Source organism: Cnephaeus nilssonii (genome assembly GCF_951640355.1).
Source record: "Cnephaeus nilssonii genome assembly, chromosome: 9".
Classification (NCBI taxonomy): domain Eukaryota; kingdom Metazoa; phylum Chordata; class Mammalia; order Chiroptera; family Vespertilionidae; genus Cnephaeus; species Cnephaeus nilssonii.
Genome location: NC_137080.1, coordinates 28,125,423 through 28,144,390, shown reverse-complemented (window position 1 = coordinate 28,144,390; position 18,968 = coordinate 28,125,423). Strand labels below are relative to the sequence as shown.

The following is an 18,968-nucleotide window of genomic DNA, read 5'->3' as shown; positions in this document are numbered from 1 at the left end:
CTTAAATGGGATAAACAGTGGCATATTTATAATGGAATATTATATAGCAGTGAAAAATTCTACATACAAAAGCATGGGTGGATCTCATAAATATAATGTTGAGTGAAAGAATTTAGTCACAAGATTACATACTTTATAATTCCATTTATGTTATGCTCCAGAGCAGCACACTAATCTTAGATGATACAAGGCAGAACCAGTACTGGTTACCTTAGGGACAGTGTTTAGCTTGTAGGTTCTGAATGGTGGTTAGCTTGAGCTATACATTTAAGAAGTGTGCATTTTATGCATGTTATATTTCAATAAAATATGAGTTTAATGATAATATCCCAGCTGTAGGAAATGAGAAAATTGGATCCAGGAAGAATAAGTGGGGAGAGAATTCCATTCATTTACTTTATTCTTTGTCACCCATTCTCTTCTCTAAATTCCTTGTTTTACAGCATCAGACACTTGCCAGCCTCCCAAATCCTTAGAGGTTCACAAACTTCTGGCTGGGGCTCCTCCTGCTCAGAGGCTGGTATTGATGGATGGCTGCAGGGACACCTTGTGAGACAGACAGCGCCCAGATCCCCTCCAATCCCACACAATACAACAGGAACTGCGAAAACAAGCCGTGGGATGAGCAGAGTACCAGCCGCCCCAGGCTCGTTGCCAGAGATTCAGCCGCGGTTCGCTGGACAGCGACAGGATGCCTTCCTCCGCTCCCAAAGAGCAGGCAGGCAGGTACTTCCAGTCATCCCTCAGGGATACGTCTTTGTTCACCAAAGAGCCTTCCTCCAGTGGAGACTGAAACAAAGACGCAAATTGCTTTGCCTTTTTTTTTTTTTTTAAATTCGGAGCCAGTGTGCCTCTTCTAGAAGTGAAGCTCAGGAGCGCGTGGACAGATTTCTCACACGCCCGCCCGTCCCCTCCGGGACGCGCAGTGTGACGCGTTCCCCACAGGCAGTAAACTTGTCGCGGAAATCCACTTTTCAGGGCACCTGGGCGCACGCACGAAGACTCCAGCGCACGCCCCTGGAAAGAAGACCATGCCCCCCAAGTCTCTCGGCAACCTCTCCCAGCCCGCCGGCCTGAATCAGAGCGGTTTCTTTCCCGGGTTGTCGGACGGGGCTTTCCTGCCCGCCCCCGAGGGGACCACCGCCGAGCTGGTGATCCGCTGTGTGATCCCGTCCCTCTACCTGTTCATCATCACGGTGGGTTTGCTGGGCAACATCATGCTGGTGAAGATCTTCATCACCAACAGCGCCATGAGGAGCGCCCCCAACATCTTCATCTCCAACCTGGTCGCCGGGGACGTGCTGCTGCTGCTCACCTGCGTCCCGGTGGATGCCTCGCGCTACTTCTTTGACGAGTGGATGTTCGGGAAGGTGGGCTGCAAACTGATCCCGGTCATCCAGCTCACCTCCGTGGGGGTGTCCGTGTTCACGCTCACTGCCCTCAGCGCCGACAGGTAAGGGAACAGGTATCCGTGGGGTGGCTTAAAAAAGTGGTGGAGAGGGCTGGGGAGTGCACCTGGGAAGGAGGGGGGCAGAAAGAAAAGGCTGGGAGGAGGAGAAGGAGAGTGAGTATCTGGGAATTAGAGTAAAAGAAGGTAAAAAGGACTGAGATGTGAAGCTTGAGAAAATACGAAAATGATTACTTTTAAAATAACTAAAATTGCATTAGTTTGGAAGTAGTTTTAAAATTGCATATCCTACTCTTCCTCTTCCCTTCCACACACTTTGGGAGCTTTTATTCTATTTCATAGAACAGCTATAGAATGCATGGGCTTTTTTATTTAACCTTACAAGTTCTTCAGCAACTCATTATTTTAAAAAAATATATGGTTTTATTGGTTTTTAGAGAGAGAGGAATGGAGAGATAGAAACATCAATCAGCTGCCTCATGCATGCCCCCCACTGGGGACCTCGCTGAAACCCAGACCTGGGCATGTGCCCTGATCAGGTATCAAACTAGGTACCTCTTGGTTCATGGGTCCATGCTCAACCACTGAGCCACACTGGCTGGGCCGATGTAGCTATCTTGTATAGGTTTTCTCTGTGTGCTTAAAAACTTAGACGTGCAGTTTTCTTATTTGGTAGCTTAACAACCTGATTAGTAAGAATGTCTTCCTTAATATTAGGGAAATGCTTGATTTTGCTTTTTTCCAAATAAGGAGAAACATCATTTACACGTAACAACTAAATTATACTATTTACTTGAAGCACAAACATCTAGAATAGTAACTGTTCTTCTGATAGATGAATTTACACATTTGTTTTAATACCTCAAGTCAAATGATATGTTGTTTGTTTTTTTTTCACAAACAGGCAGGTACCAAATACTTGTATTTTAAAACAGTGTTGTAAAAATACACCTTTGGTATCGAATCTGCTTTTCACATATTTTAAGGGTGGGAAGTGTCCATTACTCTACCTTGCAGATCAACTAGTCCAACTGGGCCATTTTCCAGGTAAGGATGTTGAGGCACAAGGCATGTAAGTTCCTGGGCAGAGCTGGGAGGAGAACGCAGGCCTGCTGAACCTGGGTCCAGTGCTGCTGCTGCAGGTTCTCATATCCATGCTTTTGGGCATTTAAACAGGAGGGATGAACTGGATGGGAGTGGGGGCAAAATTGGGCATGTCCAAATTTGGAGTGATGTTCAATTGGGCATCTTTGCATGAAGCTATAGTCTAATTCCCTTGGGGGTGGGGTGTTGACTTAAACTGTTGAACTCTGATGATTAAAGTGGTGTTCATCCTCCTTCTCTTTAATTTACATTTTGGGCTACTAATGAAAAATAAATGCATCTAAATTTCCTGGTATTTGCAGTAATACCTTTACATTACTTTGGTTTTAGGAGTTAATTTTAATGAAAGGGAGAAAATATTCAGTGGCGATTTGAGAGCTATTGTCTTTTTAAACTGAATATTTTTGGTTAGCTTTTTGGTTTGTGTAATATTTTCTTTAAAACCACATTTCTATGAAGATATGTGCCTTTGGATAAATTATCCACCTCATTTTGATTGAGATGATTTCTATTATCTTTTTTTGGAAAGTTTTCTTTGGATTCCATAATTAAAATGTGACTTTTTATTTTAACTGCCGTTCTTCAGGGAACCCATTTTAAATAGAAAGTTTGAAGAAATACTAGGTAAGGATTGAGATAAAACTTAATAGTTATTACTACAATAGTTAAAATTATGATCATTACGCTTTCATTTTTAAAGGTGATATTAGGAACAAGATCCAGGGCTTAAATTTATTTCACACCATTTTTCTCTCTTGTCATGGAGACACACAGATAAATTGGCTCTGACAAAGGTCAGAGAAAATGCTATTCCTCACACATTTAACTGACTTTTTCAGTGTGTTATGTGAATCATGTACTCTGTAAATAAAGCATGGATCCTTTAATAATAATGATAAAGAAAAGTGGGATGTCTCTTTTCCTTGGTCCAGAAGCTACTCTTGCCTATCAGTGTGTGTTTTGGAAATATAAATTGAGGAACTGAAATCACTGGTGGTGAAATCACACATACATTCTAAAAGTCACGTAAATGGCTTGGGAATGTTTTGTTTTATATTGTGTATACTTCTGTTGTTCTTCCAGAACATAGTAATCTAGGTGTTGATTTGGACCTGATCTCCTCATACTTTATCTCTCCAAATATTTTAATTTCTTGTGGATTTGGAAGCAAGAATAAGACAAATTGCACACAGCACTGTGCTAAGTGTTTTTGTGTGAGTTTATTATCCTCACAATTCCATGAAGTAGGCACTATCATCATTACCATTTTAAAGTAAGGAAAATTAAGGCTTGAAATTAAGCAACATTTTCCTGATCTCACAGTGGAGCCAATATTTGAATCCAGGTCAAAGCCTGCAGTCTTCACTATTAAGCACATTATCACATTTCCAGGAATAAGAAATTACTATTTTTTTTCCTATTTAGTGACAGACTGAAAAATTACATTTAAAACATAGCACCAAGATTTAAAAAAATTGCAAAAGCTTATTCATTAGATTCAATAGAATGGAAAAAAATGTAATAAATGTAACTGCCAAGTACAAAAACACACCCTGAATTCAAAATTAAGTAGTAATTGTAGCAATAGGATCACTTAAAAAAAACCGTTATTAGAGTTTTTCAACAACAAATTCAATTGTTTGTTAAACCAAACTAAATATTTTATCCTCATGAGATGGCTTAAATAAAGGTAGAAAAAGAAACAGGCAGATAATTAGACTTTAGCAAGCATATCCCAATGTGAAGTGGAAAGTTAATTATATGTCATTGATGACAGTATCACCAAATAGCAGAGACTGAAATAAAAAATAAATATTTATGAATCTACCTTGAGGCCTACATCACCTCGTTTGATGTGGGTGGTATGGATAACACTGTGTGGTAGTTCTGGTTATTAATCTTTGACTTTCCAAATTCTTTTGAGGAGTATCAGCTGATTCATCCTTAGGAAAGATCATTGTGCCCACTGGGAATGTACCTCAGAGACATTGCCTAACCAGAATGGGAGGAAAGGCTGTGCATAATCTGAAATGGTGATAGTGGTGCCACCATTTTACTTTTAACTTTTATGTTGAAGAATTTTTTGTTAGTATATAAAAAATATACTTCTTTTGCTTGCTCGAATTAAATAGCTAATTAAAAGTATTTGCATATTCTGCATTGTGTCATTTCTACCAGTTTTACACACACACACACACACACACACACACACACATACACACTCACTTTCTCCTCTCTCCCACTGTTGAGACTTGTGTGCTATGATACTAGGTAGGGGTCCCCCATAAGCCACACTTTGCTTATGATTGGCATTACAGAAATCTTCTTCACGACCTATTACACTAGTTGCATTCCAAACTCGGGATATTTTTTTCTTGAACTCTTAAAGACATTTTGGCCTCCAAAATCCCATATTTAAAATGGTAGTAATTTTTAAGAATGAGTTCTCCTTTTTCTTTCATAGCAAAAAAATAATAATAATAATAAAAAAAAATTCCCACAGACTCCTAATGCTAAAGTATGAACTTCATTATTTTGTGTACTTACAAATGTAAAACTAGAAATAAATTCTTATGCTGTTTTTTAATATAAATGTTAACTAAAATGCTTTTATAAACTTAATTCTAAAATTCTATAAGACAATAAAAATGAAATTAATATTAATTTAATATATCAGGTTATGTTTTTTCTGATACTCTATAGCCAATGTTGGATTGAATACAAAAATAATATTTCATCTAATCAGACTAAAGTGCTAATGTATTAATTATTTCAAGCCTTTGTTTGATAGTTAGGATAAACATATTTAATTCCATAACTGAACTCGTGCTCTTAGGTATGAACCTTGAATCATTAACATTATTTACATGTTATATCAATGCAAACATATATTTCCTTTACTATAATTATTTGTTAAAATACTGAAACAGATCAAACGTGGGCCCTATGTCTAACACTCCTGAGGCCTTAGGAAGCTTTTTTATCAGTCTTTGTCCAGTGGTGAAAGGGAATGCCATTATCTGTTTGCTGGTTTCTCACCAAAGCTCCTTACAGAAGCTCAGGTACTGATTGAATAGCTGGCTTTTGTGTTGTTGTTTTTTTGGTTTTTTTTGGTCCGTAGCCTGGGGCAGTGTGCTGAGATTGGCTCTCAGAGTGTGCTTCTAAAGCTCTTTTGAGGAGTTTGGGCTGGCCATGCATACCTAAGGCAGTAATCCACACTCACCCTACCAATAACCCATGTTTCCAGAGTGATGGCTATCAGAGAAAAAAGTGCCTCATCTTCTCCCATTGCTAGTGGGCGGTGGGATCTTAGAGTACCATTGTAAGAAGCATTTCCAGAGGCCCCCATGGGAGAATGAGATATGGCAGAAAGCTTTATTTTCATGGAATATCTCTCATTCCCCTTAGTCCAGTCATAGATGTGTAGCGAGAGTTTCAGTAAAGCTAACAGCAAAACTGGTGTTTCCTTTCCATATTGGAGCTGGGTCCACACACAATGCAAGGGAGCAGGAGCAAAAGAGCCCCACAAGCCAGGAGTCAAGCGCAACACACCAAGGGGGTCGAAGAAAGCGACCTCCTTTGTGTAGGAGTTATGTATCCCAAATCTTCATGGACTTGCGGTGGCCATGCCCATCTGGCCAAAGACCTCTGCTCCCAGGTGTGACTGACAGACCTCAGCTTCCCTAGTCACCCAAACTTTACTGGACAGGAAGCTATCTTTCCTTTATCCATTCCCCTCCTCTCCCCCCAATATTTTGCAGGGAACATGCCTTCCCTGTCTCAATAGTGGGAGAGGGTTATTTCCCTTTGCTCTTTTCCTGTTATTAATAACGAGTTAATTACAAAGGTATCATGATAACTTATTTATTTTCAACTTGTTCCAAAAGAATTTAAGGCATCTAAAAGATAAAGGTACAAATATAGTAGAATGAGTATAAAAAAGGGAGGAAAACCAGGTATCCTATATAATAAAGTGGTAATATGCAAATTGACCCTCATGCCCTCACACAAGATGGCCACCCCTATGTGGTCAAAGATGGCTGCCCCATGTGGTCAAAGATGGCCACCACAAGATGGCCGGCAGGGGAGGGTAGTTGTGGGCGATCAGGCCAGCAGGGGAGGGCAGTCAGGGGCGACCAGGTTGGCAGGGAAGGGCAATTGGAGGGGACTGGGCCTGCAGGGGAGGGCAGTTAGGGGCAACCAGGCCTGCAGGGGAGGGCAGTTGGGGATGACCAGGTCGGCAGGGGAGGGCAGTTGGGGGCAATCGGGCCGGTAGGGGAGCAGTTAAGCATCGATCAGGCTGGCAGGGGAGTGGTTAGGGGATGATCAGGCTGGCAGGCAGGTGAGCAGTTGGGAGCCAGCAGTCCTGGATTGTGAGAGGGATGTCTGAGATTGCCAGTTTAAACCGGTAGTTGGAAATCCCTCGAGGGGTCCCATATTGGAGAGGGTGCAGGTTGGGCTGAGGGACACCACCCCCTCCCAGTGCACAAATTTCATGCACTGGGCCTCTAGTAGGGAAATAAAAGTTGAAAAACAGAAAATGACCCATACTTTCACACAATGTTTGTCCTACGGTACATTTGTCTAAAGGCTTTCTAGCTGCCAATTCAAAAGGAAAATTTGTTTTGCATAACAAGTGCCCAGTTGTTGTTTTTACATAACCATAGAAACAGGATGAATTGTAATCTGCACTTAATTTATTAGTTAATTTGAATTTATATGGTTTTTCATTAGATAAAAGCTGTTGTTTTTGCCTCCAATAATCAGATATATTTTACTCATTAGTCTCAAATACTTCTAGCTTATTTTCTTTTTTCTTCTAGTTCACACATTAAATTAGGTGTTGTATAGTCCTCATAACATTCACACTACTGCTATTATTTATATATTACTACATAAGTTTTAAAGATTATTCATCCGCCTTGATCTAAAACCTTTGGAACACACGATGTAAATAAAGAGAAAATGCACCAGTCTGGGGCTTATGGCACCAGGGTGCTAGTTCTGACTCTATTATGTCCAAATGTTCAAGTTGGAGAAAATGATAAAACGTCACTGAAGACATGCCCACAAGTAAGTATTTTATTTGTTTGCAAAATAAAAATAATGTTTTCAACTGTAGAGCTAAGGGTCCTAAGATGGGACCCTGTTACCGCCTCTCTGAGCATTGAGCAAACAGTGACAAAGAGAGCAAGGGGCACTGATAACTGGTGAGGCAACCCGATGCTCAGTCCAGTGCTCCAGTGCTTGCCTGTCGCACTCTTCCATGCCACCACATCTCAGACAAGTCTCTCACTTAATAACTTGTGCTGGTTCTATTTGTACACTTCCCAGTGGGAAAAAGGACCCTCTAAGATGTCCCTGTCAGTCTCTTGCCTGTAATAATGCATTTGACATCTGTTCTGGCTGAGCCATAAAGTCAGACAGTCAAGTACAAGGTTTTCCTTCTTGTTAGTTGTCACCGACAGTACAGTTCTTATTGGTGTTTTTCAAAACCCAAAATAACTTACCTTGGCCCTTTCAAATGCAGATTTCTCAGGAGACTTCACCAATTTCCTAGGTCTTGTGTAGGTTTTAGATCATAGTGTAACCAGATTACTTTCAGCTCTTTGGAGAACCTCACCCACATCCCCAATTCACTGACAATCTGGTATTTCCAAAGTTTATTTCTTTTCTGTACCAAAGGACGCATGTCTTCATTAGACATCCTTTTATTTTAAATTTATTTTTAATTTTTGTTAATCCTCACCTGAGGATATTTTCCCCCTGATTTTTAGAGAGAGTGGAAGAGAGAGGGAGAGACAGCGAGAAACATTGATGTGAGAGAGACACATTGATTGGTTGCCTCCTGCATGCACCCCAACCAGAGCTAGGGAACCTGCAACCAAGGTACTTGCCTTGACTGGAATCAAACCCAGGACCCTTCAGTCCATGGGCCAACACTCTATCCACTGAGCCAAACTGTCTAGGGTAACATCCTTTTATTTTTTTTTTTATCGTTTGTTGTTCTTTGTTTCCTTATTATCATTTGTTTTCATATGATCGAGGTTATTTTCATTTTTATGCCCCAAAGCGATGATCCAGCTTAATTTTGCTTGCTTCAAACCTAATGAGCTATCTTAACTTATTGTTTTAATTATTGATATAAAATATTAAATGTTATTAGTCCATACCCTACTCCTTATGAACACTACTGATTTATTAAGACTCTTGGCAGTATCTTCTATTTCCAGTTACTCCTAGGTCTCATGGGGAGGAGAAATAAATACTAAACCTTCACTTCTCCCTAGCACTTCCCTTGACTCCCTTGAGTTTTAACTTTTTTCTTATACAGATTTTCATTAAGAATATTTTAAAACTTTCAATGTAGACCTCCTTCTTCACATTTATTATTTGTGAAATTTTGGAGGGAATATTTTAAAAATTAAAATTTTTATTAAATGTGGTTGAATTCAAATTAATTTTTGAAAAAGAACCACATTTTAAGAGAGAGCCAAACATTTAACATCTCATTTGGAACCAGATTTAGATTATGAAAGTACAACCTACAAATGATTATAGACATTTATATAGAATCTATGAAAATGCAGTTTTAAGAGATGAATTAAAAGAATATGAAACAGTACTTGCTGATATTGTTGAAGCTTAGTTTCTCTACTAAAAAACATGATCAATTAAGAAAGCATAATTACAGATATAAGTTAAGTCTTTACAGTTAAAAATACCATTGACTTTATGAAGATAGGAGATCAAATGTCTAAAAATTGAGAGTAGATAAAGCATTTAGTGCTTCAATTGTATTCTCTGTAATATGCTATAGTTTAAAACATATCAAATCTATAATCACAACCTGTGAGTGAATTCTGAGTTTTATGCTACTGGCTCTGTAATCATTTAAGCATCATGTAATCCTTTAGTCTTGATAAGCTTTTCTGTGAAATGAGCACACTAACAGTTTAGCAGCACAGGACTATTTTAGCAAGTGAAATAATGTGAAAGCATTTTTAAGCTGTGGGTTACTGTGTAACTACTTCCATGTCACCTATGAGTCAAGATGACAAATGACTCACTAATTCAAATCAGTATTTATTCACACATGCAGTTAATTATCAGAAAATAGGCACTGAAGTGGAGAGCAAAATGGTTCTCTTGTACAATTAATGATGACAATCTCTTCAGCATCTATAGCCTTTCCTCAATCCCTTTATAATCATAGATTGGCTAGTTCCAATCATTGTCTTCATCAACATAAGTTGTCATTATCATTCTCCTCCTTATCAAACATTTGTGTCATTTAAGTCATACATTTTAACAAATTAAGAACAAAGTGATTTTTCCCCCTGGTAAAGAACAATTAGATTCGCTGACCCCTCTGTAATGAGAAAGGTATTTCTCATCCTTTCCTAATCCATATATTATATTATTTTTAATATGTTATTTATAGTTCTAGCCATTCTATTGTACAACAATGCTTAGATATTTTTAAATGATAAATTTAGTAATTTCATTCAGAATAAGTATTACTGCTAAAAGTTATCAATACTCTTAAAACATGATATGACACACTGTGAAGGCATCTGATTCTCAAACACTGAACTTCTGCTGGGTTTCTGATCCTCACCGATGCTGAATGTGTATGCATCACAGGGAGCCTATAGAGACGCTCACTGCCACGGTCAGTCTTCCGCAGAGGTGGTTTCTAAACTTGGTTTATGGTGAGAATCACTTGAAAATCTTATAAAATGCAGAATGTCTCCTTTTGCAGGCTAGAGACTCTGTGCTAGTAAGTCTTGGAGGAAATGTAATAATACTCTATATCTATTTTCAGTGTTCTAGGTGGTTCTGGGGATTGATCTAGCTTGGTCATCAGTAGACTAGACTGTTCCCATTTTTCACTTCCATACTCACAGCAACCTAATAGCCAGCAACTACCACCCCACTCTACCAAAACTGCTCTTAATAAAATCATCTCCTTGTTGCTCAGGCCAGATTTCCACATAAGTTCAGTAAAGATTTATTGAGAATCTACTATGGGTCAGGCATTGGGTTACACATTACAGATAACAGCAGAGAGCAGGACACAAGCTCTGGTTTCAAGAGGATTTTTGTCTACTTTTAGAGTATTTGACACAGAGGCCTACACTTCTTTTTGAAAGTCTTTTAAAAAAATACATTTTTATTGATTTCAGAGAGGAAGGGAGAGTGAGAGAGAAAAAAACATCAATGAGAAGAAAGAATCATTGATCAGCTGCCTCCTGCATTCATCCTCCCCCCTGCCCATGGGGGATCGAGCCCACAACCCGGGCATGTGCCCTGACTGGGAATCTAATGGTGACCTCTTGGTTCATAGGTCAGCACTCAACTACTAAGCCACGCTGGCTGGGCCTTTTTGAAATTCTTTCTTTTGCTTCCATGAAATCCTCTACTTGTCAGATAGTTCACCTTGGACTTTGTTGGTCTCTGATAAATAAAAGTTTGGTATAAAAAAAGAAACTATGGGTGGTATAACTTTGCAGACATTTATAGGTAGAGATTTTTAGAAGTCTTGATAACTTTATATGAGCTAAAATTATCTAATTTTCATTATATATTGTGTAATATGATTTAATTATTACCTCTTTAGATTTAATTAAGACTGTATACAAATATAATAAGCAATATTCAAATAGGCATCAATAAAAAAGCATATATATTTACTGATATTTAATATGTGAATGATGATTATGTTATCTTTATATGAATTTTGATTGATTAGTTTCCAGTTAAAGATATCTTTCAGAGATTATCTGCATGAAGAAACACACACACTTTTTATAAATACTATTATGCTACTAAATTCAATGAGATAGAATACCGAGGGACTATTTTATTCCTACATTTTCATATATATTTAAAGGAAATATGATTAAACATGTTCATATTAATTTGCACTATGAATTTTTACTTTAAAAAATGCACATGAAGTATTGGTTGGTGTATAACATTATCTGACAGTTATAAGCTCTGGTTTGGTAGTAATAATGACCCTTCAGTAATCTGTGTTTTTAACTATAATTTCTGGCTTTATAACATTTGGAATATTTTTTGTTGTTGTTAATCCTCACCTGAGGATATTTTTTCCATTGATTTTTTTTTTTTTTTTTGGAGAGAGAATGGAGGGGTGGAGAAAGAGAGAGAAAAACATCAAAAACATAACTGTGAGAGAGCCACCACGACTGGTTTGCCTCCCACATGCAACCTGACGGGCCCAGGGATTGAGCATGCAACCAAGGTACATGCCCTTGACCAGAATTATATCCGGGAAACTTCAGTCCACAGGCCGACGCTCTAATCATTGAGCAAACCTGGTGAGAGCAATACTCTTTTTGATCAAATGTGTATCATTTAGTGGAAGATCCATGGGATCTATTTTCCCTTTCCTGCAGGAGGTGGCTAAGAATCATCCCTACTGAAAACGTGTGCCCTGACTCCCACTAGGTCTCTTACTCCTTCTCCACCAAAAACTCTGGATGTGTTGCTAGCTTTACCATGACAATCTTATCAGGACAAGAGAGTCATTACTTTTATTCCTATTTGAACTTTTCCCATCATCCTTTATGATTGTAGTGCTTCTGCTAATGTGCTTTGCTATGGGGTAGGGGTGAGAGTAGGGAAGTGACCTTTTCCTCCCTTTTAAAATCATGAAAGCCCTAGCTGGTTTGGCTCAGTGGATAGAGTGTTGGCCTGTGGACAGAAGGGCCCTGGGTTCAATTCTGGTCAAGGACACATACCTCAGTTGCAGACTCCTCTCCTTTAAAATCATGTGTTTCTATCACATCGATGTTTCCTCTCTCTTCCACTCTCCCTAAAAATCAATGGAAAAATATCCTCAGGTGAGGGGTGAGGATTAACAACAACAACAAAAAACCATAAAGGAAAATTCAGAATATACTTTGTTCTTTCTAACAATCTAAAAAGAGAGTCTAGTTAATTAGTCTGTTTGAGTGATCAACAGCACCCTCTTCCCGCCCCATATTTCTGTCTTTCCCTATTCTTCCACATAAAAAAGAATTTGTAATCAGCCTTTTCTTAGTTTGATCTTAAATATGAATTGTCAGGCAATAAATATTTAACTTTTGAGGAGTGGTTCTAGAATAAAGAAACTAAACAACAACAAAACAAACTTGAAACTATTCTAGAATGAAAAGAAAATGAAACATTTTCTGTATTATTTCCCTAGCCATATAATAACTGGAAAACTAGAAAGAACTTCTAAAATTTGGGCTATAAGGGGTCATGGGAGAAAAAAAAGGAGACATATGTAATACTTCCAACAATAAAAGTTAAAAAATAAAAATATAATAAAAAGTCTAGAAGAAAGGAAGTAAGCTAAAGCTAATAAGACAGCTTAGAAAATAAAACCTCAAAGAAGACAGAGGTGAGTTTGATAAAGTAAAACATTAAGAAAGAAGAATAATTGAGATTCAACCACTGGGACTCCAATTATTCAGGAAGCTGATGAAATAGCAATTAGAAAAGGATTAAATTCAGGTTAATGGAAAATCATACAAATGAAAAAATTATTAAGTAACAACTTTAAGAAAATCAGACATGCATATAATAAAGAGAATGTCATAATATACTACTTAACTAGATAGTGAGTGATATTTGTTAGTCATAATAATCTATTGACTATTTTATAAGCGATATAACTTACTAAATCAGGAAGTTGGGAATGGGGGAAATAGAGGTTGCAGGGAGAAAATCTTCAATTACCACAATGGGATATCAAGAGCTAATATCTGTAATATTTGATTCAGGAGACAGTGGCAAAATTACATTTCCTATATACTAGTATATGGAATGATGTGAAATTTGTTTTAACCCAGGAGCCAGGTCTGAGATGTTAGTTACAAGGGACGTCTATTTATCTTTATAGTACTCTTAGTGCTCTCTGAGTTTAAAAACAAGCAAATAAACCTCTTTGAATGTTATCAAGCTGATAAAAAATTTAAAAAGCAGAAAAAAAATAGCACATTCTAGTTACTGATTGTAATTAAGTTTCTTAAGAAGAATGTACAAGTAAACAGAATAGTAAACAAGATGCTCTGTGTTAAGTCTGGGCAAAATGCATGACTCATGCTATTTTACTTAATTTGGTGTTGAGGCCCTTTGTTGTTCTACTTTAATTTCCATGTTTCCTGCTTCACATGGGAAGAGCCTCCAGATCAAAATGCAAATGAGCTTCTTTCTATGGAGGCTCTGGGGGTGACACTTGGATTCAAGCCCCAAAGGAGAAAGAGGCTTCCTCCGAGTGGGACTGAGGCTGAGGGCGCTCTTCCTCTCCTGGGGGAAATAGAAAGCATCCTTACAGAACCTGAAGGAGGCCTGAAATGATTGTTATCCAGCTTGGAATATTTTGAATTTTTAGAACATCAGACTAAATCAAATGTAAATAAGGAGAAGGTACAGGGTCATCACATGGTTAATATCTGCTAATTGCCAGGCACTGTAACCGGTACTCTATGCACTTTTTTTCTAATCATAAACTTTTGAGGGAGATGTTTTTATCCCCACCCCACAGAGGAAAGGAAAAGACCTTAAGTGATTTTTCCAGTGGTTATCAGAGATACAATAACACTGCAGATTTGTTTGACCAAAATCACTTTTAACTGTATCTTGTTAATCTCCTAGGTATACTGTAACTAACATATCTTCAAAGACAAATATAAATAGTGTGAGGTTTACATACCATTTTGGTTTGTTTGTGTTATTATTACCCCAATGTGCTGACTGAGTTAGCTGCAGAGGGTTTGGATTGCTGAAGCCCATATGTCCTGGAGTGGACCCTTTACCACTATGATGGTGGCAGGTGGGAGGAGAGAGGACTTCATGAGGTCTCCACATTAAATAAACTTGAAATTGAAAGATAGAATATTTCTCTCAGTCCTTATAACTGGATGATGGAAAAAAAATCCCCATTTAAATTAGTCTCTAAGATTTACTGATCCTCTATAATAAAAGGCTAATATATCAAATCAACTGACTGGCAGAGCGACTGGTCACTATGACGTGCACTGACCACCAGGGGGCAGGCACTCACCGCAAGAGCTGCCCCCTGGTGGTCAACGTGCTCCCACAGGGGGAGCACCGCTCAGCCAGAAGCCAGGCTCATGGCTGGTGAGCAAAGCAGTTGTGGCAGGAGCCTCTCCCGCCTCTGTGGCAGTGCTAAGGGTCCCTGGGGTGGGGGGTGTCCAACTGCCAGCTTAGGTGGACATCCCCTGAGGCAGGCGGACATCCCCCGAGGGGTCCCAGACTGCAAGAGGGCGCAGGCTGGGCTGAGCACCGCCCCCCCCCCCCCCAGTGCACTATGTCATGCACCAGGCCTCTAGTATCCTTCGAAAAAAAGTGGGCGACTCAGGTTTATCAGCTAAAGAAGTGTATCAAGGTAGAATTTAATAAATATTTTGTGGGCATTTTATATTTTATGGTTACTGCACATTATAGCAATCATAGTAGCAATAGATTTTTCAAAAATAACAGTATTTAATTAAAAGTATTCAATAAATAATGACACTTATGTGTAGATTTAGAAAAAAACTTGTGAAAGCAGTTAACAAATTACTGCAATTTGGGAAATAACAATTTCAGATATTTTTCTCTGTCTTCTTGTCTTCGGTGATAATAAGCAGTAGAATAAGCAGACAGAGACACCAGGGGATCTTAGTACAAAACAGCTGGGCATAATGGGGTTTGGCATCTCTCTCTTAGCGGGTAAGATTTCTCTTTCCTCCCTCGCTCCCTCCTTCCCTCCCTGCCTCCCTCCCTCCTTTTTCACTTCCTTTCTTAAGAGTAATTTGCGGCATGTTGTCTTCGCAGGTACAAAGCCATTGTAAACCCCATGGACATCCAGACGTCAGGGGCGGTGCTGTGGACCTGCGTGAAGGCCGTGGGTATCTGGGTGGTCTCGGTGCTGCTGGCTGTTCCCGAAGCTGTGTTTTCGGAAGTGGTGCGCATTGACAGCTTGGATAACGGCAGCTTCACAGCGTGCATACCCTACCCTCAGACTGACGAATTACACCCAAAGATTCATTCAGTGCTCATCTTCTTGGTGTATTTCCTCATACCCCTTGCTATTATTAGCGTTTATTATTATCATATTGCAAAGACCTTAATTAAAAGTGCACATAATCTTCCTGGAGAATACAATGAACATACCAAAAAACAGGTAAGCTCGGTGTATGTGTGTGTGTGTGTGTGTGTGTGTGTGTGTGTGTGTGTGTGAGTGTGTGTATGTGAGTGTGTGTGTGTTGGGGGTGCCCTGGTCAGCTGCAGTACTGCTATTTTGGGTTCAATTTCATGGGTTCTCAATACCAGGAGGGATGATAACTGAGACAGAGGGCACTGGGACATGCACTGGCCTGAACTGGAAGGGGTCTGGGGGTCTCTAATATGTGGCCATGTTACAGCTCTGAAAAGGCCCACGAAGGTCCTGCTACTGTGCCTTCTGGGCCTACAACCATTAAAATGTAACGTCTCAGAAGAATTTATTTTACATGAAGTGTTTATGCAAAGAACCACACAATGAAACAGAAAATTTTCACAGTTTAAGTATACATTTATTTAATTATTGCCTTCTTCCATTAGCCCACTAAGGTAAGGATGACAGGCAGTCTGGGAGAAGGATGAATTGGGAAAGGGCTGTAGGACACTGCCTGGGGCAGGGGATGAGGTTCGGTGGGATGCCGCAGTGGGAGGCTCTGGATACAGGGCAGCAGAACAAGAGAATGATCAAAAGGAGGCTGGTGTTAAAGTCATACTTAGTCTAATTCAACTTTATAGATTTTCCTATAAAGATTGTACATTAACTTGAAAATTGCAACATATACCTTACATACTCTTCCTTCCTTAAAGAATATGCAGCCCTAATACAAGGAAAATTCATGTTAATCCACAAAGGGATGGAAAAACTGTACTTATGGGACAAAGTTTCAAATTGTGCATTTGTGCACTCCTAGCGAGGACCTTCTCCCAAAGGTGCAGGGAGGTTATAGGTGACTGTTCCCTAATTTGAATGAAGACAAGTTGGATGGCAGATCATTAGGATTTTCAGGACTGTAGATGGAGACACAGGCTGGGGCTTTGGGCACTTTAGCAACAGCAGGATCTCATCAAGGTTTCTGGCTTGGAAGGTCGCCTCTATTTATTGATGACCATCAACATCAAAGATCCATGTCTGCTTGAAAGCCTTAAAAACATCAACCAAGCATTAAAGCAATTGTTAGGTAAATTAATAGATTTTTTTTCCCTAAATATCTGGCATAATTGAAGCAACAATGTCCAGGTCATGTGCTTTTTCCTTTTTATATAATTCTTTAATTCAGAGCCTGGGGAGCTGGTTTCTAGAGTTGGGTTCCTCTTACCCTCCCCACCATCATTTTTTCATATTGGCCTTAGTTCTGCCTTGTTTTTATAAATTTCCCAAATGAGACCTATAAACTCAGGCTGGGTAATTGTGCTTGACATCTGTTGAGAAGTAATCTCAATGCCAACAGCCTGCCTGTGCTTTTGACCGCCCAAGTATAGATTGCCATGAAATTCTTCCACCCAAGCTCCACCTGTTAGGAAGGACATGGCTTAGTAATAAAAATTTTACATCGGCCTTCTTAATATTGCCGGGTCGCCTAACATGCCCCAGGGAAACATCTGGAGTGCCATGTTCTGTTTTCTAAACTACACTCCTTTGCACTTTCCCCCTCCTTTGCTGTTGCCACTAACTACTTCTCCCCTGTGTCAGACCTGTTTGATTCCTAAACATCTCCAGTGTCCTCCGGCATATTCTAGTTGACTACCCTTAGTTTTAGCTCATGTCTCATATTATCAATATCTTTTGATAAATTGTTTTCACATCCATGTTGCCTTATTTAAATATTTGAACAAATCAGGCAAATATCAGCTAACCCTGGACTCTAGAATATTGGAAGATGATATTTAGGTTTAAAAAGATCAATGTCCAATATTTGAATTATGTCTATTTATCACATTCCTGAAAACCTGCCTATAAAGTAATAAACCCAGTATATAAATTTTATGAAAATACAGAAAACTATATATTCATTTTTAAAGGTAACTAACCCAGTAATACTTATTGACAGTTATGTCAGGTGTTTTGAGTTTATGAGTCTGGAGTTAAATCCCAAGGTTTTTGTGTGTGTGCAGTATGGTTTAAAAAAGTTATACTTATTTTATTAGATGTGTTTTTCCTATTAAAATACCCTGATTTTAAAAAGAAATTCTAAGGTTGACTATATTCTATGATTCATTAATCCAGTGGATTTAATACAAATAGAAGAGGTTTATAATTGAAATGAACAAAGCTAAAGGAAAGTATTTTAAAATAAGAGACTTTTTAAGATCACAGTTTTCACATAAAGACAGCCATTTCTTAATATTTTATTATCTAGTCTTGTATAAACTGTAAAATTTTATGAATGGAAACAGTGTAGTGACCACAATAGGCTTAATCAAACTGTTGAAACCATCCAATTGTTGAGGAAAATAAATAGTTTTGGTATTTTGGATGTGTTAACACGCTATATTAGGTTTACCCCTATTATGTCATGAGTTTTGGATGTGGCTGGCTCCCCTTTCATTTTAACCAATGGGCCTTTTCTTTGTACTTGTAGATGGAAACTCGGAAACGCCTGGCTAAAATTGTGCTGGTCTTCGTGGGCTGCTTTGCCTTCTGCTGGTTTCCAAATCACATCCTCTATATGTATAGATCTTTCAACTATAACAAGATTGATCCATCTCTGGGCCACATGATTGTCACCTTAGTTGCCCGGATTCTGAGCTTTTGCAATTCTTGTGTCAATCCATTTGCCCTGTATCTACTCAGTGAAAGCTTCAGGAGGCATTTCAATAGCCAGCTCTGTTGTGGGAGGAAGTCCTATCCAGAGAGATCAACCAGCTACTTAGTCAGCTCTTCTGCAGTGCGTATGACATCTCTGAAAAGCAATGCTAAGAACCCGGTGACAAGTTCTGTTTTGCTAAATGGGCACAGCATGAAGCAGAAAATGGCACTGTAATTTTGGCCATGCAGCTTACTACCTGAAAATAACTTACTTGTTTTATTTCTATTGAGCAGAGCAAAACTAAACAATTTTCTTTCTTAATATTTCTGAGCGAATTCATTAGACAATTTAGGATTGACTTAGGAAAGGCAAGACAAACATAGCTAGCATATTTCTCTAAAATGAACTTTAAATTACATAAATATATATGTATATACATATTGTTAACATTAAAAGGGATTCAAACACCAATTCTACATGAATATAAATCAACATTGCTTCAGGATTTAAGCTGTTGCTAGAGCCAATGCTAGTGTTATCTTAAATTTGTTTTAACTTGAAGCAGGCAATAAATTTCTATATTGACTCAATGATTTAATGAGTTTAATATACAAACTCCTAAT

General features: G+C 38.6%; 1 protein-coding gene across 1 annotated transcript; it reads left to right on the top strand.

Annotated features, from left to right (window-relative positions):
- Window positions 1–1,031: 1,031 nt before the first annotated feature.
- Window positions 1,032–18,579, top strand: NMBR (neuromedin B receptor; the record flags this gene model as incomplete). The annotated part of the gene is made up of 3 exons (XM_079779812.1): window positions 1,032–1,453; window positions 15,371–15,719; window positions 18,178–18,579. 3 exons carry the CDS (start codon window positions 1,032–1,034, stop codon window positions 18,577–18,579), a joined length of 1,173 nt encoding a protein of 390 aa, XP_079635938.1.
- Between the last annotated feature and the right edge of the window lie 389 nt (window positions 18,580–18,968).